Source organism: Bacillus rossius, chromosome 10 (genome assembly GCF_032445375.1).
Source record: "Bacillus rossius redtenbacheri isolate Brsri chromosome 10, Brsri_v3, whole genome shotgun sequence".
Taxonomy (NCBI): Eukaryota; Metazoa; Arthropoda; class Insecta; order Phasmatodea; family Bacillidae; genus Bacillus; species Bacillus rossius.
The window spans coordinates 34648804-34671727 of NC_086337.1; the positions used below are offsets into that span (position 1 = coordinate 34648804).

General features: G+C 37.4%; 2 protein-coding genes across 4 annotated transcripts in view; one reads left to right on the plus strand and one right to left on the minus strand.

Annotated features, from left to right (window-relative positions):
* Positions 1-22924, plus strand: part of LOC134535939 (neuronal acetylcholine receptor subunit alpha-7-like) — a 213320-nt gene that overhangs the window by 18317 nt on the left and 172079 nt on the right. The gene's annotated exons all lie outside the window — the stretch shown is intronic.
* Positions 11433-14518, minus strand: LOC134535941 (uncharacterized). The gene is made up of 2 exons (XM_063375348.1): positions 14441-14518; positions 11433-11839 (listed from the first exon to the last, which is right to left on the minus strand). Exon 2 carries the CDS (start codon positions 11835-11837, stop codon positions 11520-11522), a length of 318 nt encoding a protein of 105 aa, XP_063231418.1. The 5' UTR covers positions 11838-11839; positions 14441-14518; the 3' UTR covers positions 11433-11519.

Sequence of the window (22924 nt, forward strand, 5' to 3'; positions counted from 1 at the left end):
GTTATTTAAACGTTTTACTTGTTTTACTTACAGAACTTCCAAATTGGTGTCATGTATGACACAAATACGGATTACCAAATTCTAAATGTTTTCATAAAGGTTCACAAGAATGAAAGATATGTGTACTGATTTTTGCTGACAATATAGATTAAATTTGTGTGTGTGTTTCCTAAGTATCATTACAATTATATATTCTGTTTGGTACTGGAATACATGGAATACAAAACATCAGAAACTCGCATAAAATAAAGGTGGTTAATATTAACTGATAGTATGATAAAAAACAAATGCCACAAGTTTATTATATTCAAACAAAACTGTTCACACAGGTTCTCTAGATATAGTACTCTGAACACATTGCAACTATATGAGAATAAATTAGTAATGATAGGTACTTTATATGAGTGACTTTTCAACATTCAAATTCTATAAATAATATATAATTGAAGAAAACCCGCAATTATTTTGAATTGAAGGTAGTGTAATTAATTTTAGCTGTCAGAAAACGTTAAAAAAATTTGTTGTTGCTTGGGTTAACAAAGAGAATAGAAAACTAGCTAATTGGACGACTGGGGATGCATGGTAAGTTAGACTTTTTGATAAAATTTCTGGTTAAATAACATAAAATTAAAATGTTCTAGCTCCAAATATTGTGGTAGAAGTTATGTTTCTAATTTCCATGCAAGTTAAATAAATGGATAAAAATTTACCAGCAAATAAAGTTATGCAGCTTCGGAAGTTCGTGCATTCAGTCAGCTCTCTTACTATACAAATGGCTGCACAAGTTTCTCAGTTCAAATTTTCATTACTAATTTAATTCAAGTAATCGCAATTTCGACTCAATTGCTTATCACTTATGTTATTCCCAAAATCCCGACTAGTTGGTCGTAATCAATGATATCACAACTGCAAAAACTCAATTTACGTATGATAAAAACTCTGAAAATTACTTGAAATTAAATTTAAATGAGACGTTCGGGACCTAAAGATGTCAATATGTTCTAACCCGCAACCAAGTCGGAATGTGTGCGCAGCAGAGGGCTTAATTACGGGTAACCAACTGTTCACAGACATCTGACACCCACGAATGGAATTGCATATATATGCTCTTAAGCATGGAGCTTGCGTTAGCTAAATGGCTTTCCAAAAGTATTTTATGCTCGTCAGAGCAGCGACAAACCTAAAAAATACAGTAAGTCCTCTATTTACGTCGTACCGGTTTACGTCGTTTCGGATTAACGTCGCTAATTTTTGAGTACTCATGTTTCAATTTAAGTTGTCGCCGATTCACAATAACGTCGTTTACAATGACCGTAAATCTTTATTTTAACCAAAACACCGTATATAATTCGTTTATAATTCTTTGTTTCCTTCGGTAGTTAATTTATGCTATGTAGCGTAAGCTACACGTTCACCGCCTTATCTTATCATACATCATGAGGGACGCTTCCTGCTCTCCGCTGCTCTCCGCGCGGTGATGCAATACTACCAGCCTGCCCGCTCTGCCACCCACCGTATCTCGCACGTAGAAGTGTTATCTACTTCCTGCAACGACACAGCATTTTCTCCTACCCCTTCCGGCCGACCTTGGGCCGTGGCCGGCCGATGGCATGAAACATGGCTCATTTTGCGTCGTTTCTATTTATGTCGCGGTTTTCAGGAACGTAACCCCGACATAAACCGAGGACTTACTGTATACATTTTTCTAATATCAGCATTTAGTTAGAAAGGGAGGGTTGCCTTGGAGTCTGCTCTCCAGATGTGCCCCAAAAGGACAGTTAAAAGTCTGTGGTGTTTGTTCTGTACATCCTCTTCTGGTAGCAGCAACAGTGATTTTAGAGATGGCACCTTTCATGCTAAATAAATTTTTAAGCAGAGTAAAAGCGTAAACATATATACATATTTCCTTGCTATATCATCCACTCTTGTGCGTATCCAGAAAAAAATGAAATATGTCTCTGTTAAAGTAGACCTTGTCGCTAAAATTAAAATTTTCTTTCTTATACTTCATTAATCAAACAAAATATATATTCATGTCTATATGCTCAGAATATTGTTCGTGTACTCTTATTTTTAACTAATTACTAATTAGTGTTTTCCTCCATAGTCTTTTCGAAGTAGGTTAAAGACAACAGAAGTTAAATGAAATTTATTGTAGAACCAAGATGGTGTCTGTAGCAAGAGAATACTGGTATATATATGTATAAGTTTGTTTTACTCAAAGTCTCTTGTTTGACCTTTAACTCTCAGGGCGCCTTTGCGCGTTTTACTTGCCGGAAACAGAATCGTGGAGGGCCGTTTCGCTCGAGGGGGCAAGATGCTCCCAGGTCACTCAGGTCATGCCCTCGATGCTTCTCTCGGCAGAGAGTTGCGAGAGCAAGTCGTCTGCTGGGTGTTTTTACTTCTGTGTTGTTTGTAATGTTCAGTCTTTGTGATTTTTAGTGCAAATGAATAACTTGGGTATCAAGTTTCAAATCACAATTATGATTGTATATTTATATCTCATGACATTTTTAATAAAGTATTTTAACATGTGTTTGTTTAATAACTACAGGTTATGTGGAGTATTGTAAAGTTGACGATCTGATGTTTAAACACGTACGACATTATTTTATTAAGATCTCATCATTTGTGGCACGATATTAAGCATATTTGCCTGAGCACTTTCACCTTCAGATAAATGTTAATTCGCAATTGTATTTTTCAAGACTTCTGCTTTTGTGCCAGGTAAAAAAATATATGTATAAAAACCTCCAATTCGTTCTCTTCGCCTATATGAGAGTAACCAACTCTTTCCGGCCCAGGTTTATTGACTCCTAACTCGTACAACTCTTAGGTAGAAAAAGAGACAGTGAGTAAAACAAACTTTGTGTGTGCTAATGAATTGCTATTATTCTGCTCTATCATGTAATACTGCACATATGCTACTGCATTTCACAACTGCTGTCAAACAATTAAAAGTAGCATAAAATACAATCCAAAACTACACACGTTATCATTCACGATTGACATCTTCATTAAAAGATTTGTTTACAAAAATAAAATAGAACAATATCTAATAGTTATTTATGTGTTTATTCTCATACTGTAAGATGCACATCAACACTCCTTAGGGAGATTACAAGGAAAGTGCAACATAAAAACAAAATAAAGATTATAAATTTATTTTATGTCAGGTAGGTATAGCAGAAGCAAACATTTTTCCTATGCAATACATTGAATCAAGGAACAAGCAATGTTTATTATTATGTTTTTATTTGCATCAATTTACAACAGTAAACCTATATCAAACAAGCAAAATGGTAGACTGCCACATACTCATAAGTATTGCCAACTTTGACATAAAAGATGAAAACAAAATTTTTCAAACAAGTAAAAACCCATTTACATTGATAGAGTAGAAAAAAAAATATTTGATACAGTACAGCACAGTCATAGTAGGTACAGCGATTTTTCAACGCGTGCAAACATGACTCATTACTTTCTCTTGCGCATGATTACTTAAGTAACTTTTCCAAAATTATTTATTAATAATAAACACACAAGTCATAGAGTTAATGATTCTTTATTTAGAAAATACCAACACCTTAGCATGATGATCAAACCTGATGCAAAATGCCTCAGATGGGCATAAAGCTAAGGTGCTGTAGAGAAACGACTGGAGTTGACTTGGCCTAACTCGAGTCCAATAAGAAGTTCCATCTGCTTGTTCTGTACGGGTGCAGTGCCACCGCGACCAGACAGGTCTCGACACGACCGGAGTGGAGCGACAGGGCTCAGGTGGTTCCGGTCTCAGGCGGAAACGAACCAGACTCAGGTCGCGCCCCACTCCATTCACTCTGTGCATTTGCCAGTCGTCGGCAGGATAGGTGTGCGGCAACACGGAAGGAACTCAACAGAAGAACTTCTGATTGTAGCTGTGCGTAATAATAAAGTGCTGTATGATACAGATGATAAAACATTTTTGTTACACAATGCTAAAATTCAAAATATTGGCAGAAATAGCTGTTAAATACAGAATTGAATTGGGTAGACATCTTTTTTTTTTATTATTTGAGAGCACTTAATGTTATTTTATTCCGGTCTTTAGGGATATATATTTTTTATTTTTAGTGATATTAACACATTGAAGCCTGAAATATCGCAGCTTTAATTGATGTCAAGCTAGAAATTATTGCAAGATAAGTTTACATCTGTGTTATTTTCACAGTTGGATCAAAAATTATTTGTGACGCCCTGGATGACTGTGAGACAGTAGCAATAAATAGTTTTCAGACGAGCGATAGAATTGTGTGTAATCTGAGACTTCCCTGTACAATAAAAAAAACAGGCAATAAACATTAGAGAACATCTCGAATCTACAGACAACTTCAATGTTAAGCCTGACAATCAATGAATCTGCAAAATATCCGGGCCTGTAATAATACCCACATGTGTTGTAAGTTATGTAATACTTTTTATTTCAAATGATATGGCCAAAACAATGTGGGATAAATTGCAGGATCTGCATCAAAGCAGTGTAAAATATTTGAATTTTTAGAAGTGGGAACAAAGTTGCTTCTTGCAAGCAGTGTAAATATTCACAACAAATGGCATTTCTACAGATATGCATGAAAGATAGGCTCAGACAAACAAATGAGGATAAATACCGCTACTTAGGGAGATAGAGGCCATATCAAATGAAGTTGGAAACAGCATGCAGCCATGATCTGATGCTATATCTTAGCCTACCAAAGAGTCACAGGATGAGCGAAAAGTAAAAAAAAAAAAAAGCTAAGGTTTCCGAATCGGCTCTTGATTTTCTTCGTGAACAAGCAAGAATTAGAGAGGCAAGGGCTCGAAAAGAGACACATGGTAATGTGAATTAATGCTACCACCTGATAGTCAAAACTGTTTTTCGACTCTTATGTAGGAGGCAACAAAAATACTTACACCAAACGTTCAGAGGGGTGTTAAGCATAAGTTGTTTGCTGGTGTCTCTGAAGCTGAAGACCAGATGAGGGCTGTCTTCGTCTGCAGCTCCAAAATATGTAACATCCTCTGTACAGACTTTGTAAACATCACTCCTACCAGTGAAAGTATTAGTGGACTATCAATAAGTGACATTTTATATTATGATCACTTCTAATTATTAACTAATGTTTTCATTGTTGTGTTGTTTCAGTAGATATCTATTTCAACAATGTATGCTGACATGAAAATTTGTATTATTACATAGGCATTTTTTGTTATATTTTATTCTCTTAGTTTAGGATTACATTGTTTTTATTCTTGATAGTTTTTGTACTATCTTAACCAAATCTTTGTATTGTTCACTAGTAACATACTAATTGCAAATTCTCATTTTCTGATTTGTATTCTGAACCGAGATCCAGATGCACGCGTCTTGTCACCCATCATGACAGATCGCACCCCTACCTCAGAATGAAGTGCGATGTCCTGTCTTCAGTTCACTCGGGTCTGGTGGCTGTGGCTCATTGCCACTGTAGTGCGGTCTAGTCATGTCGGGCCAAGTATTCCAGCCCACTCTCTATTGTGCCTTAGCTTAAGACAATATGTATTAAGCAATTTTTGACGTGATAACGTCATAAATCGATGAACACCGGCTGCACGCACGAAAAAGCATGACTCATTGTCACGTTCCGCCTGAGCCGAGCGTGCAAGAACCGGTCAACCACCGTGCGAGAAAATCTTCTATAATATCAAACAGGTTAGGGCGGGCTTTTTAATTAATTGTTCGTGATTATATTTAAACAAATTATTTAAATTAAATTTGCAAAAACTGTAAATAATATTTGAAAATTAAAAAATTGGTTGTCTGTAAAGTCGGTTTACGGACGATAGTTTAACGTGACAACGTCATTACAAAACATTGATGAAATGATTGCATTATTTTATATTGAATCATTTTTATTTTAATAATAAAAGAAAAAATACTTGAAATTATAGTAGTAATCAGATTTTTAAAATGCAAGAATAATTAACCTTTATTGACAAAATTGTTGTTGTAATAAGCAATGAAAACCACATTAACTTTTCGTTTAAATATAATTATGAACAAGTTTTCATATAAATAAATTGTAATCAAATATCCAACTTAACCTATTATTACTGCACTCGCCGATAGATGCTACTTTTTTTAATAATAAAAGAATAAATACTTGAAATTATACTAGCAATCAGATTTTTAAAATGCAAGAATAATTAACCTTTATTGCCGAAATTGTTGTTGTAATAAGCAATGAAAACCACATTCACTTTTCACTTCACTTTATAAACAGTCGACGAAAAAGTTTACGTGTAGATGTAAGTTGTGTGCTGCCGCTGTCTTTCTTCTCCTCGGACGCATAGACCAATCGAGTGGAAGAGAGGTAGATGCGGCGCAAGCGTACAATGAGCGTAACGGAACAATGTGCGTAATGGGACACTTTTTCGTGCGTGCAGCCGGCGTTCATCGATTTATTAGACGTCACGTCAAAAGTATGCAATTTTTCATCAATGTTTTCTTATGACGTTATCACGTAAAATAATCGCTCATAAACCGACTTTACAGACAATCCCCTTTATTTATCAAAAAAATCACATTCTATCACAATCCCTTCATAAACATTATTTTGGTGATCAATTTGCTTTTGGAAAACATAGAGTAAAGTGAATTTTTCATAAATTTTTAAAATTCCAAAATAGGTACATTAAGTTTTGATTCCTGAGATGTTTTCCAGTCATTTTGTAAGAGGACGTTGCAATACTTCAAAAGTTTTACCATTTTAACAAATGGTTTAGTTAGCTAAATTAGAAACACAGTGTAATAGTCTAAATAGTTACCAACAATTGTAATAATTTATGTAGATGAACTAACATAACAAACTTTATACACACATTTAGTAGTACTTTTAACGTGGCTAACTAATCTAACCAACTGTTCACACAATTTAACAGTATTTTTTATTGTAGCTAAACTAACTTAACCAACTGTTCTCGCAATTGTATGCTACATGTAATGTACCTAACATAACCAAACAAACCATTAAAGTAGTAAAGATGTCAAAAAATAATTGCATGATAAATTTTTTTTTACAGAAATATTACCTACTCCTCTTTCAAAAAAGATACTATTACAAAATAAACTAGAAGATTTCAAGAGAAATTAATTTAGGCCTTACGACTTTTTAATCTCTGTACCATTTTTGAGTAGTGCAGTATTGCAGTAACTTTACATATAGGTATACAAAAATATGAATACTTACTTATTACTGCAGAAACTGATTAGACCTTCAAGTCTCTTCTGTAAACATTCATCCCTTGGTATTCCCATTGGCTTCTTATTTATTACATTCCTGATTACAACCATAAAATGGGGGGGAGGGGGAAGGAGGTGTTTGTGTGTGTTAGGATGAATAACGGAAACAGCACTAGCCTACAAGAAAGGAAAGTGCAATCTGATCATAACACAGTTTCCAACACCTCTGTTTCTTGAGACGACTTGTGAATTAGAGTTTGTTCTGCGCAAGTAGGCTACCCTAGGTTACTAAAAAATACGGTACCCACAGTAGTCTATAGGGGGACGCACCACAACGCCGAAATGCCAAATTGACCACAGCGCCGAAAGCTATAAAACTGCTGTGTACCACAACGCCTAATTACCACAACGCCGAAAAATGTCATTGCAGAACTGCCACAAAGGTTAGGTTAGGTTAGGTTAGGTTAGGTTAGGTTAGGTTATATTATATTATATTATATTATATTATATTACGCTAAGTTAGGTTTGATTGTGGTATCATTCAGTTGTTATTTCGGCGTTGTGGTACACAGCAGTTTTCTGTCGGCGTTGTGGTCAATTTTGACATTCGGCGTGGTAACGACCCGTCTATAGTGCTATTACTCACACTTACAATTTAATTCACAGCGAACCATAAAACCAAGATGTATTTAATAATTTATTATTGTAAGTATGTTAACCAAACTTGTGCGGTCATGTTATTTTGACAAATTACAGGATTTAAGCATTGAACTTCCATGGTTTTTTTTTCATTTTTTATTATGTAGATATAATTTTAAAATGTGATAGATATAGGAGTGAATCGGCCAGAGACTGCAAAGCGAAAATAAAAGTTGCCTGCGTTTCCATAAGAAAAAATATCGTAATTTAATGGACACGTGGGTGTTGTTTAAAATTAATTTCATTTAGAGGAATTTATGTTTTGAATTGCTTTTAAAAGCCAGGAATTAAAACCAAATTTTGCCATCTTGGTTTCAAATATTTATAGGCCATTACCATATGTATAATATGTATAAAAACAAATAACCTTAAGGGTGGTATTCAAAGAAATTTTTGCAAGATTGTCTTTAAGCACTGTCTTGTTGGAATACAACTGTAACCTAATATGTGGGCCGTATTCCAGAGCATGTTCAAACTGTATCCCATTAAAGGGTCAAGTTGGCAGACGTTTTAATAAACGGTGTCCTGTGCAAGGCTAGAAACTGATTCCAACGCATTTTAATAGACTTGGGCAAACATCGATATATTTGTTAAGGCAAAAATCTTAGATATAGCAACTCTGTCGCACTAATTAAATTGTATTATTCTGATTTTCTCAAATATTTCGTGTTATAACATTGTCAGATGCGGGTTCACCATCTGGACAAAATAAACGAAAAAGTGAGCTCAGTGTTTGCACAGAATTTAGGCTACAGATAGGTCATGGATAGGACAACAAAATCCATTCTCTAAAAATAAGTGACTGGCCATGTCCTATCATGTACTAAGAATATTGTCAGGGTAAAGATATTCAACACCTTAACCCTTATTTTTGGCTTGGAATACCTGCTTTATGTGTTACTGTAAACCGACCACCCATGGTCCCCTACCTCTATCAAAATAATGTAATTAGATTAATCTAACCCCAGTCTTGCACACAAGGGAATGTGCGCCATAGTATATGTGTCAGCCCCTTATGGGTACTATGTTCGAGGAACACAGTGAATCCTCCTTGTGGCCTCGAACATGAATTTTTTATACTGTCGCCTGGGTGGGTCTCGTAAATGTAAGAATATTAGCACATACATATTAACAGTATTAACAGATGGAGTATTTACAGCTAATAACAGTCTCCAACTTAATTTATATCTTTGAAATAATTACTTTTTAATTAAATACATACATAATTTTCCGGCCTATAGCCAATTGTTTTGACGCCAACCGCCAATGCTCCTCTATGTCGCATAGACCGCTATGCCTCATCAACGTCTCGCAAGGGCGTGTGCACCGAACGTGCTCGTGCGCGCAGCAAAGTGTAGTTCGTGCAACGAGGCGAACGCCATGCAACGAGTGCTACGCCGGTGGAAGGATCCGGCCGGGTGTGGCATATCCCTCCGCCGCACTACAACAAATTAATTTATGTATGTTTTTTCACAGGTTTTATTAAACATTATTTTTCATCAATTAATATTTCAGTCCTTGCAAAATCATGTTTCACTGTGCGATTTGTCCCGAACCTGGCCGGTTCAGTTTCCCGCGAAATTCACACGTTTCCGCGTGAGGGCTGGCGGGGGAGGGGGGTCGCGCGCGGCGACACCGTGAGTGTCCTTCCGGAGCTCGAACAGGCCGGCAGCCTGCGCGCAACGCGGAACCATCAACCTTTGCTTTCACCGACATGTAGTTTTCAATAGTGTAATATATTTTCAAACTTTTACGTACAGTTCCGCGGTCGGCCTCAATCTACCATGAGGTATTTAACTTAATTAAATCAGTGCTCCAAGATGAGTGTTCTATGTCATACGTTAGTACTGTGGGAAGTTTACGAGAATTTACATCGGCGCTTCACGCCCCAACTTAGCCTACAGACTACTTAGTTTTGGCCCGCACGGGGCAGCCAGCAGGCGACACGTGCCATCGAACGTAATAACGAATCAGTCCCTGGGACACATCTAGGTATCACGTAGAGTCGCCGGAGACACGGGCCTACGTGCCACTAGCCCAGTTTATTTAGTGTTAGGTAATAGTGAAGTGTATTGTTCGTCAAGATATCGTTCGTCATGTCAGAGTGTATTTTTGTAACTATCGCATCAGGTGTACAAGTCCGCCCCTCACGCGCATTAAAATCGTGAGCCGCCACTGAGGAAGTGAGCTGCGCGTGTGACTAGTCGCGTCGGGCAAACCGTTACGGCCAGAACGGGCAGCACCATGTATTGGGCTGTGCTGTATTAAATTAACCAAATATCTTCCAGAAACTTTGTGTTATTCTTTAGGCATCCCAAGTGGCCATAACAGCTCGGGGGGCCCTACTGCGTTAACCCCTACCTCTAGCCACAAGGCCGGACCTTCCCTGAGATCACGAACCCAAGCAAAAATCACGTCTAAATAGTCAGAGGTAGCGGGGACGGCGTCAGTTTGCAATACAGTAATTTACATAAGGCAAGAGTATTGTGTTTAATCTTCAAGTCATCGCATAAAATAATGTATCGTTTTTGTACGCTTTTGGCATTGTGGTGATGTTATCCACTCTCCTGTGCTATTTCCTTCGAGCAGCCTTCTTCGGCTGGGGCATGTACTCTGTGCAGTGGGAAACATTAATTTTTGTTCTTCATTTTGATAAATATATTCTCAATGACCTAACCATTTTTCTTAACTCCCCACATGTCAGCATGCTTACAATGGAAGGCTTAACCCGACCATCTTAGCTTTACTCCACCATGCAAGTATGCCGCGGAGTATTACATTTATAGGACTGGCTGACTCCAGCGAGCACGTAAATGTGTAGTGTGAATGGAATATAAACATGTTTTGAAATCATCACAGTTTTCATTTGAAAACTCCCATAAGAATTCACTCAGTAATCTGTGTACTATATTGCAGTGGCTTAGCCAGGATTTGTGTATGGGGGGTGTTAAGAAGCATGCCCCCCCCCCCCTTATTAAAACAGGGGGGGCCACGGGTCTTCCCCCGGTAAAATTTGGATTTTAAGGTGTAAAATAGTGCTATTTTAGCAGTTTCTGGTACTTATATTTTAATATTGTAATGGTAAATTTTTTATTAATTTTAATATGAAATTTGTTTGAGTGATAAATAAGAAATTAATCAAAGATTTGGCGCTAAGGGGGGGGGGAGGGTTTGAACCCCTAAACCCCCTCCCCGGCTACGCCCCTGCTATATTGTACAGGGAGAGCAGCATTAAGACATAGCTTTCTTCAGCAATCTACAGCCTACGAACCTAGTGAGCTACACTGGGGCTAACAATTTACGAATAGCAGAACTTTGTGTTAGAGAACATGGTGCCCCAGACAATTAACATCATAATTCTTCTCAGCAACTCACTAGGCTCACGCTGGGTCCCAAACTCCATGACCATGGGTGATAGAAAAACCAATATATATTATTTTTTTCAACTCTAAAGATTGTAAAGATTCTAACAGCGAAAATAAAATACCACTGATTCTTACATCTGAAGGTTTATTTCATTTGTGTTATACAAACTGGTGAGTATTGAGTATTGACGTCGTTTGGCGAAGTAAGCTGGTCACTAGGCTAGTCTGGTGAGACAGTAGATGGGGCAGTCGTACAAACCGGGCTCGGGATAACACAGGGTTCCCGGGTACACGCATGTCTCGTTGTCGTGGCACGCATCCTCGCACGAGATGCGCGGCAGCAGATGCATGCACGTGCCGAGCACGCTGGTCCGCACGCAGAACTCGTTCTCGCCGCACCACAGCTGGCACTCGGCGTTGCTCACTTCGTGCACGTGCACCACGCTGTCGGCGGCGCACAGGCCGACAACCGCCGCCAGCAGCGACAGCAGCAGCGCTGCCCGCTGCGACCTGAGCGCTCTGCTGTGGGTCATTGCTGAAACACGAGTTACTCCTGTAAAGTTCTCATATAATTGAAGTCACTTTCTGCCTCATCGTCGCCATATTGCAACACCCAGAACATTGTGCAAATGGCTCTTGGACTGCTCCTGATTGCAACCGCCCTGCTGCTTAAATTCCGCAACAGTGCGATTAGCAACTTTTCCCCACACTCATGCCCCAAGGCCAACCAAAGGTAAATGGCTAAACAGCCCACTAAATCGCAAAGAAAGTTACCTAAAACGGTAACATGATGATGGTTATTAAGTATAAGATAGAATTTCCAGTGTTAAAAACAGTCACTGTCATAAAATGCAGTCATTTTAATATGTTTATACAATGCAAACTCTACTCTTCGCTAAACATTTTGGGTGTTTTATAAATATGGCTCGATCATCAGTTTGACAAAAAGGAGCTTCACACAGTTGCCACATAGTTATGCATGTATAGCCACTCCCTATCTAGCTATAATATTAAGGGGGATTAGTCCCAACCATTTCTTTGTTAAAATATTTTGCCACAGCTACTGCATCATTTTATTTTGGCTCGAAATTGCATACGACCTAGCCTTTAGTGCTTATTAAAATCAACATTCGAAGAGTGAAGTGATTCTTATGAAAATTCTAGTTGCACAAATGAAATGTACATTAATTTCCTCCAGGCTGTTAAAGACTGTAACTAGATTATATAACAAAGAAAAATTTTTAAATGTATTTTATCTGTAGCATTGACGTGCCAAAAATGTGTAATGAGCTTAAGTCTGAAATTGTAGCAAAAAAAAATATTCATGCTAACGGAGACTAAATACCTTGCATTAATAAAGCTTGCAGCAAGACTGCCTTACTCAGCTAAAATAAAAATGCAAGTGAACGTGAAGGCTTGCAGACATAATCACGGGCACAATCCAATATAAGTATGTATTGAAATAAAAATATTAATGATCTGAAGAGAGTTCTCATATGACTGAAAAAAGTTAATGTTTGGTACAAACAATAAATTTTTTCTTGCCGTATTTACTACAGTGCTTACATTATAATGGTCATATTTACAAAATCTTATAAAAAAAATATTCTTACTGTTTAAACTTCGGTATTTTGTATTTTGCAAATTTACGATACTTTATACTTAGTTTATTTTAAAACTTGCATTTGAAATGGTTTCTACGAAACACGCATTATAGTCTATACAGTACAAGCAAACTAGTGGTAAACATTTTAAACAGCACTGCTATTGTTTGAGGCTCGCATAGTAATAGGCAGTTAATTTGGCTAGTCTACAAAATTTTTGTGTACCTACTGCAGAATTTTTTAATCCACCTGATTATTGTGATCTTTCATGTTCTTGCATTTACCTATACCTATAACCAATAGCAAATTTTCACGGTTATATAAACACGTGAACATGAAAGACCATAAAAATCATGATGATCACTTGGCTCTTAGAGTTAATTTCATTTGTAGATGTAAAATTGGTAGTTAAAGCCGGAATAACAAATAGCCCGTGGCTCCGTCCGACATTCGCCAGTCCGCCACTCGTATGTTCGTCAACGCCACGCATCCGGCGAATCGATTTACAAAATCACTTCATCCGTCCGTCCAAATATTTAACCAAATAAGTTCTGCCAATAATCCATGGGGTTTTTTTTTCTCTTTCTGTTTATGTCGTGTTTGTGCACCTATGTGTTGTATTAGCGTATGCTCAGAAAAATCCGTGATTGAATTGTTTGAACGTGAGTTTTATCAACCGCGATGTCATTATGAAAAACAACCGAATTAAAAAAAAAAACTATTACAGACTCCACATACCTGTATTCTTGTGACAGTTGACTGGCGCAACCAAACCAATCATCAACATACAGCATTGCCGTGACTGACAGAATGACAACAACAAAAATGGAAATGCCATCGCTTAAGGGACGTGCAGATGCAGAAAAGTGATTATGGTAACGGACATGAGAAACATTTATATGAACTAGTTAACTAGCACTGTACTTAATTTTTCTCGCCCACATTGAAAATTGACAGGAAAAGGTTAAAAATACGCATATTTTGCTCAGTATCAATATTATAAAAAGGTAAATTACCTCAACCCACACTCCCATCACTCAATTTTACGGTCTTGTATCCCTATGTACCTCTTGATGGTCGTCAGAAAATCCTTTTGAATTACAAATTTGTGTAAAAAGAAAAAAAAAAAAAAAAAAGCTCTTTTCAACGACTAAACAAATCCTTGTTTTCTCCTAAAGCAGACATCAAACAGAACATTTATATTATAATTTTGTTATGTTAATCAATTTTATGTTAATTTTTGATAACCCTTCTTTTGTACGTTCATTACAATTCCGAGCTACTGTTTCTCAGCTCTCAAGCGCTTCATCGACAGAAATATTCGTCTAAAGTCATCCTGTTTTGAACGCAGAAGCATTAGGACTATACCGTACATTTTATGATTATAATAAACAATTAATTAATTAAACTGCGTCGTGTTCCATCGAGACACAATAAGGAACCTTAAAAATATTAGATGTATGCTTAAACTCAAATTGCAAGTAAAATTTTTATATTGTTATTTATTTAATTATTTAATGTTCATAACTTACTTTTTTTTTCAAATGAGTGCCACAGTGTCACAGAATGAAATGTTACTATGGCTGGCCAAGTTTTCTTCTTAAAAATAATGCATTGGATGATAATGTAACGATAAAGACAGTGATTCCTTTTTATCGATATCTTATCAAATAACCAAACTTTTTTTTAATGTTTATCATCAAATTGTTAAGGTGGGTTTACGAACAGACGGTTATCAAAATTTCCAATTTATATTTGATTTCGTGGTTGTTAATTTCAGCCAATGAAAACGTGCGAAAAAAATTGCCAAATTAAAATAAATTTTTGTGTTTAGTATTGTTTGCATTTCTTAAGTACGTTTTGGTAAGGAATCTTTGCTTGTTAATAAATTGTTTATAGCTATGTATCTTCATGTGTACTTGGGTTATGTATTTGAAATACCAGCCTTATGGCTACTACTGAATATTAGATTTGCAGAAATTTAGCTCGTTTCTCATTATTTGAAGGTGAATGAGAACCACAAATATTAAATTTGTATTTATTAACTATAGCAGGTAACTACATACGTAATGCTTATATTTATATTCCGAGTTCATAAGTGTGAAAAACACAGCTACTACAGTTTGAAATGTAGCACTTACCGACTCGTGCAAAAATATACCTACCAGAAAAACATCATAATGATCAATTCCCAGAGCTACAATACAAAAATATAGGTTCTAATTAAATTGTGTTTAACATTTTGTACAATTTCTTTTATCTTTTATTGGTATGCTGCAAAAAATTCTTTGCGCCAAGCAAACAGCATTTCATGCCAACAACACATTTTCACACTGCTCTGATTTGCGATTTTCCGTAACTCTTAAGAGAAAGAATCAAATATAACCATTTTGGTTATTCTTAAGGCTACATCTTATTCACAAACAAATGGTTCACGACGGTCATAAATCATTACATTCTATGAATAATTATATTTATAGGGATAATGTAAACTATTACTGTTAATTATAACGCACTCAATCGTAAACCCACGTTTAGGCCAGCAGGATATTGTGAAAAGTTCATAAGACACCTTAGAGACTACTAAAAAAAAAAACTTAAATTTTTTTATGTGTAAGCTCTTAGTTCTCGGTATACGCAATTTGTTAGGAGTCATTTCGTGGAAATGGAGCGGAAGTCGATTAATGGAAATGTGGGAAACAAATGGCAGACGCACGTGTAGCAACATAAACCCGAATATTAGGGTACATAAAAAATGTATTGATGTGCCAAATCAATCTTTATGATAGTGAAACTACCCTGGAATGTATTTGGTAAACTAAAACAGCGTATTCTCAAGTTTCAAAATACCTAAGAAACCGGATATTGCCATTATTAAATATATTCTTATATTCCCTTGCAATATCCAACGGACTCGGTAGTACAGCGGTTGAGCGCGCGCTTCTTAACCTTAAAGGACGTGGTTCAAATATCATCACTGGAAAGGTTTTTTTTTTTGTTTTTTTAAATAACAAAATATAGTAACATTATATAATAATGTTGAATCAGCTCAGCTAGGTTAAGGTTTGTTTGCAGTAATTATTTACAGACTGATTTCAGTCGTTTAAAAAAAAAACAAATATACAAACATATACTTAGTGTCATCATAATGTGTTTTAAAATGTTTCTGGTTTATATTTAAGTAATGTCATGGAAGTATATCTCCTAACGTGCGTGGAAACATGAAAGTATTTACTGTTTAGTGAATTTCAACAAGATGGACAGTATTTTAATCAAATTTCCTTGTCGAAAATCAGGTCCAAAGCCGGGGTTTAGGATATTTTAAAAGTATTTTTCACTTGCATCGGAGCCGTTTCAAACAGTTTAAAATTACCGTTTGTTTCCTGCTGCCATCTGCGGACGATGTTGGCAAGAAACCTTTATGATTCAGGCAGCGAATTCTAGCGGCGGGCGCAGGAAGTAAGTGTGTGATTCGCGTCCAGAAATTATATGTGTACTTGAAAATAAAATATTTTATTGATCGATCTATTTATCATTTTCGACATTATTTAAAAAATTCTACTTTAAATTTTGTGTCCAGTTTCGTATTAAAAGTTTATTTGCATATTGAACAACTTGAGAACACATGCATTGGCTCATTACCGAAATTAGATGTTTAGGTACACATCACTGGCGATCATTGAAAGACTCGTTCATATTTTTTTTTATCTGCAGATAAGTGACGGACTGTATCACCGACGGTGAAAACAACACATGTAGGTACTTGAGGTAGAAATCATGAAAGACCCAGTAACATGTGTAAACAGATATTCAAATAAGTGTTCATAATAATTATTAAAAACGAGGTAATTTGACTAATCAAGGCTCTGCAGTATGTGCGGATAGCTAAAGTGTCTGCGGGAGTCCAGGGTTACGATCACATAGAAGTGTGAAAACATACTCTCATGAATGGATTTTTGTAACACACCTACCATAACATACAATTTTATTTAAAAAAAAATACGAGTGGGGAAAACGGGTTTGTAAGGATAGCCCAATTAATTTTTATACGGTTTTATTTACCATTAATATTTACATCACTAATTAAATCACCACACTTAATGTCTGTTCAAAAATCAATCGCACTTAAAAATGTATGTTTACAAATCACTAAATATCTATTAAGTACATAGTTCACCCTCCTCACTGGAGCTAGGCTCAACAGTGGTTTTCTCCATACCTCACGCCTGTCCACACACACAGTCTTGCGTCACAAAGGGGGGTGTCTCACGCCCCCCTCACCGAAATCTCGGAACTCCCGCGGAGGCTGGCGTCGCCGCTTTTATATCCTTTGCAGTCTTTCTGGAACCGACTGGAGTGGCTGTGACGTGTCGCGTCTTCCCGGGCCGACCCGACGCTCGAAGCATCCAGAACAGCGGCGCTCATTCACGCCACACCGCGCGGTGGCCCGCGGGATTCCAGGATCACTAAGGGATAGATAACAGCGCCTAGTAAGGAGGGTGCGGGGGCAGAGGGTGGTGAGGCCGTGCCTCTCTAATACCCAAAGGTATGCGCACGTGACGTCAGTGGCCGCGCGGACCCACCGGGCGCCCGGGTACCTGGTGCGCGTTGCGCCCTTGTCGCCCACGTTCGTAACAGTGGTAATGGAAAAATACGAGGATGCACGAACGCGATCTATTTGGGTGTCGGACTCAGGGTCAATGAATAGTATCCCTCCCCCCTTCCCCCCCCCCCCCCCCAAATCAAGGTCCATAGCTAAGCGAGCGGCGACAGTTGTAATCAATGTGACCGAATCAATCTCATTCAGGGCGTAACTGGTGGTCAGCTCATCCGGACCTGCATCGGGGCTCATAACAGGCCCGCCATTTCGCATATCGGGGAGCATTTAACGGTCACGTGACTCTTCCGCGAGTCTGCTTATTATATTGCGTCCAGACAATTGTGCGTTCGTGGTGTGTGGTTTTAATGAAACGCCAAATACCGCACGGGAGGAATGATATGTCACTATTTTTTTTAAAATCAGAATTACGTGTTATCTGAACTTACAGTCGGTTGAAATTAAGTGCTAGAAATTGCGACCACATCGCGTTATCTAAAAATAAAATCAGTTATCAGCTCTTTGATGCGTGGGTAGCGAAAACCACGAAACGTGCCATTTAGGTTTCATCGTCTGTAGATGTTTTATAGTTAAGTTCTACGACCGTACACAGAACGCAAAAAATAGTCATTTAACAAAAAAAAAAATTGGAACCTAGTTACAAAACCTTTTTTTAGTAACTTTACATGGAAAATTTTGTAAATTTATAGCATACCTTGTTTAACTGTAAAATATAGAATTGTGTTCAAATTTACAAAATTGTTGTATTACAGTTACACAAATACTCGGTCAATGCAAAAAAAAAAATGTAATTTTTTTTTTGCCTTCCTGAAACATTCAGTAGTCGTACGTTGTTTGAAGACAAGCCTGATATATATTTTAAGCAGCAAAGTAATTTATAATAACACTAAACACCATTTTTCTTACATAATTCACCGTTTTATTGTGACAAGCTTAAACTTTGACAAACAAAACTGACGTGCATCAGTGTCAGTTAGTTCACATAAAGAGTTTTACTTTGATACAGTCAGTTCTTTAACAGCTCAGTCAGTGATAGTCAACTAGGAATCGAGTTGCCATAGTTCGCGGGAACAGAGCACAATTCATTTCAGGCCGTGTCTGATTTCGTCTGAAGTATAAAACTTGTCCTCGGGAGTGATCAAGAGAGCTGTTGGAACCGGAAGTGAAGTACGCTCGTATGTGAGTAAACTAATCTGTGTAGGTATTTCGCGTATTTCCAGGGTCGGTTTTGCAATGTCCGTTTAAAGAAGTGGTTAAGTAACAATATGATAATTTTAACCACTCCATATAACCATTGGTTTGTGTTTCGATACTTCTCATATTGTTTCTACCAATTTACTAACGAGTGGGTTAGTTATCTGCCCGTTATGATAAACGTGGCAACAAAGTAGTCACACTTCACGTTCTAAGAGGCTTTTGGATGTGTTATTATGTCCCGGTTACTTGTAGTAAACAACTAGGGCACTGCGTACTGACAGGCAATTTAGTTCAGAAACAGAAACTATTACCATTTAATTGAATGCAAAATGACCGACGCAGTGAAATTAAAACATAAATATAGCTAATGTAAAACAATTTATGTCGAGTTCAATTATTTTCTATCAAAATACGAAAACATAAAAACGTTGTGTCCGCGAGAAGAGTAGCAATGAAAGAATGGAAGTGTTTAAAACAGCCGTTAATGTTTCGGCGAAAATTGTCGCGAACAAATTTTAACCTGAGAGTGAAAAGTCTTCTTCTGTCCAAACCATTATCAGAACTTACTAACATAACATATAGTGATTGCGACAAGTATGTGATTATTTTTATACGACAAATATAACTGATTCACCTACACATTACAAAATGATTAGTCGTTGTTTGCGCTTGTATGTCACTGACAAGCAGGTATTATTTTGTTTCCCGACAAGTAATGATTTAATAGAGTCGAACTGTTTACGGAAATTCTATAGCAAAGCCATTTCTCAATAAAATTAAATTTAAAAATTTCAAAATTCATTTTTTTTCTGTGTAAAATGTTTTTGAATAATTTAATAAATGTACGTTGCGTTTCAACACGTAGCTCAACTTTTTTTTTACCATGGTTAGGCTTAACTAGCAACATTAATAATATGCTAAAATAGGTTGTAAGGTTTGTTAAGAGTAGTATGTAAAAGGGGCTCCGAGGCTAGGCTAAGTCTGTGGTGCGTGTAGCCGGTCAATGACCCAGACCGCCATCTTGGATTGTGACATCACGGCGGCCATTTTGATGTCAAACTTAATCATTATTCCTCAAAATTTCCTAATTACGAGGGGAAAATTCCTGTTTTTAGGAAAACTTTCCTTCAGAGAAGCTTAATTTACATCACAGAGGCTTAACTTTCATCTGAAAGGCTTACATTCTTTAAAATACCAAAAACCCAAGCCTCTGGATCGTCATGACCTTTACCTTTGACCTTGACATTTAACTTGACCTTAACCTTGACAGTTGACCTTGTAATTTTACCTTGACCCCGGCGGCCATCTTGGATTTCACCATCTAGTATTTAGCCATCTTGACATCGAGCGCCTCACTCCCTTACGTTGCTCTTTTCGTTGCGGTCACCATATTTGATTCTATAAACGTTGCGTTTTTTGTTACAATCCCCATCTTGGATTATAAAAATGTTTCGATTTTCGTCACGGTCGCCATATTGAATTATATGTTGCAATTTTCGTTACGGCCGCCATCTTTAAAATCAGTAATTTTTAAGCTGCAAAATAGGAAAAAATTTAAAATTCATAAAAAAAATTTAAATGCAATTTTAATACAATTTTAATAAAAACGAACTTTTTTTTAGAGTCCTTGGTTCTATCCCGGCGTGGGCAAAAAAATAATGGCGTCTGATACTTTCTCCACGGAAGCCACAGGCAGACTGACCTCTCACCACTAATGCTAAGGCAGATATTACATCAGTTAGTGTGACGTCATGGCGGCCATCTTGAATCCCCCATATTTGTTTTCGTCTGATAGAATGTGAAACCGACTTATTAGTTTCAATTTTACCTGCTAGAGTGCAGTATCATCATACAGTCAACTGACATGACATCTGTTATCTGGTCGGGTTTCTTGGCCGCCATCTTGTAAATTCATGATAAATAACCTAGAAATTCGGAAAAAAATTCTAAAAAACATGAAATATTGCTTATTAAAATAGTGGTTGATTCGACCGATTACGATGCTAAGTTATATCTTTGGTCAATACAATATATATATATATATATAAATTAAATATCACATCAATTTACCAAAAAATGTTAGGTTTGAGAAAACATAACAAAATTACAAATAAAAATTGTATCATGTAACTTCTAAAAGTTTCAAAAAAAAAGCAAATTTCTAGTGCTTTCTTAGAAGGCGAAGCTAGTCCTTTTACATGTCTTGGCATGTGTTTTCAGGGCAGTTCTGCATTACAGTCAATTAACCAGGCACGTCCAGTTGGTGGTTAGGCACTTACAGTTTGTGATCAGGCTAACATTACCAGTTGGTGGCAAGGTACGCCCAGTGGATGGCCAAGCAAGTCCATTCAGAGGCCAGGAACGCACGTCCAGTAGGTGGCAAAACGCACCCAATGGGTTGGTCAGGCTAACACGTCCACAGGTGGCAAGGCACATCCAGTTGGTGACCATGGCACAAAACTATGTTGGCTAGACACCTCCAATTAGTGGCCAGGCACATTCAGTTTGGGACCAGTCATGTCCAGTCAGCGACTAGGCATGCCAGGTTGCTGGCTAAACACGTTCAATTGCTGGTTAGGTACTTCCAGTTTGTGGCCAGGTATGTCCAGTCGGTGACCTAAAATCACATTCAGTTGGTGAATAGGTATACATTCAGATGTTTGCTAGACACCTCCTATCAGTGGCCATGCACATCAGTCGGTTGGTGAGGCACACGCGTCCAGTAGGTGGCAAGGCACATCCAATTGGTGGTCAGACGCAACCAAATCGTTATCAGAAGCATCCAATTGTTGTCCACAAACTTCCAGTCTGTGGCATGACACATCATATGGGTTGGACAGGCACATGCAGTCAGTAGCCAATATATATAATATTTCGATACTTGGAATACCTTTCAAACCCACAGACTTGGCGATGCATAATTAATAAAAGAACACACACTGGACACAGTAGACCCACACTCGTCAAAAATGACACACACTCGTCAAAAATTACACACAATGGACATACACTCCTCATAAAGGTCGCATACTGGACACCACTCGTCAAAAAAGACACACAATTGGACACACTCTCATCAATAAGGACACACACTGGACACACATTCGTCATAAAGGACAAACAATTGGACACAAATTCGTCATAAAGGACACACAATTGGACACACACTCGTCAAAAGGGAAGCACATTTGGGAGCACAGTAAAAAAAGGAAGCACATTTGTTAGCGCATTTGACAAAAAGGACACACATTTTGACGAAAATTCAATCCGGTGGGATACGATCTCATCAAAAAGATACGATTAACAGAGGGTTACGATCACCTCAGAGGGATACTATTTCATCAAATGGATATGATATCATCAGAGGGAGACGATAGTACAGACTTGACTACGCACTTTTAACGAAAAGGAAGAACATTCAACTCGGCAGGATACGATCGCCAATTTACGACAGGCCACGATGCCTGTGGAGGCGCGCGCAGTGAGGAGAGAGAAAGCAGAGGGGAAGGGGGATGAATGCGCATGCGCCACGACGCCCCGCGTGGTCCACGAGAAACAGTAAGATTCACTAACACCGAATCAGACCCCCAAATTATCCGTGTTCGTGCATCTTCGAGTTTTATTTGCTGGTGTAAAATTAAAAGGTGGGAATGTTGTATAAACATTTTATCGCAAAATTTCTTCTCCCATCCCCCTTCCACGAAAGGTTAGGTTTCGCATGCCTAGGTTATCGTAACTGAAATGAAAGGTTGGTTTAATTTGTTGAAGTTTCGGGGGTCAGTTACATAGATAATACTTGAAATCGTTTTTAAAATATTTAAAACCTCGCAAATATGATTTTTTTTTTAATTTTTCTCTCCTTCCGAAAGTAGGTTTTCGCACGTCTAGGCGATATCGTAACTATAATGAAAGTTTGGGGTTAGGTTCTCTGAACGATTCTTGATGTGATGACGATTGTTTGTGCCTGATGACGAAAAAATATGTCAGCTCCCGAAATGTCGCAACTGTTATGTCTTAGGAAGCTTACTGTGTTCACCTGTGTCGTCGTCATGTTGTTCAGATTATATTTTATTATTGGGTTTGGCTGCTTGTCACTGTTTGTTATTTTTTTTCTCATGATCTACTGTCTTGTCGTTGTTAGCCCATTGTGATCATACGTGCGGTGATTTTTTTTATATATATAATTCCTTTCGCGGAATTC

What these genes read in the sequence shown, in the direction of transcription:
- LOC134535941 (XM_063375348.1), bottom strand. Translation starts at nt 11,837, where the DNA reads ATGACCCACAGCAGAGCGCTCAGGTCGCAGCGGGCAGCGCTGCTGCTG.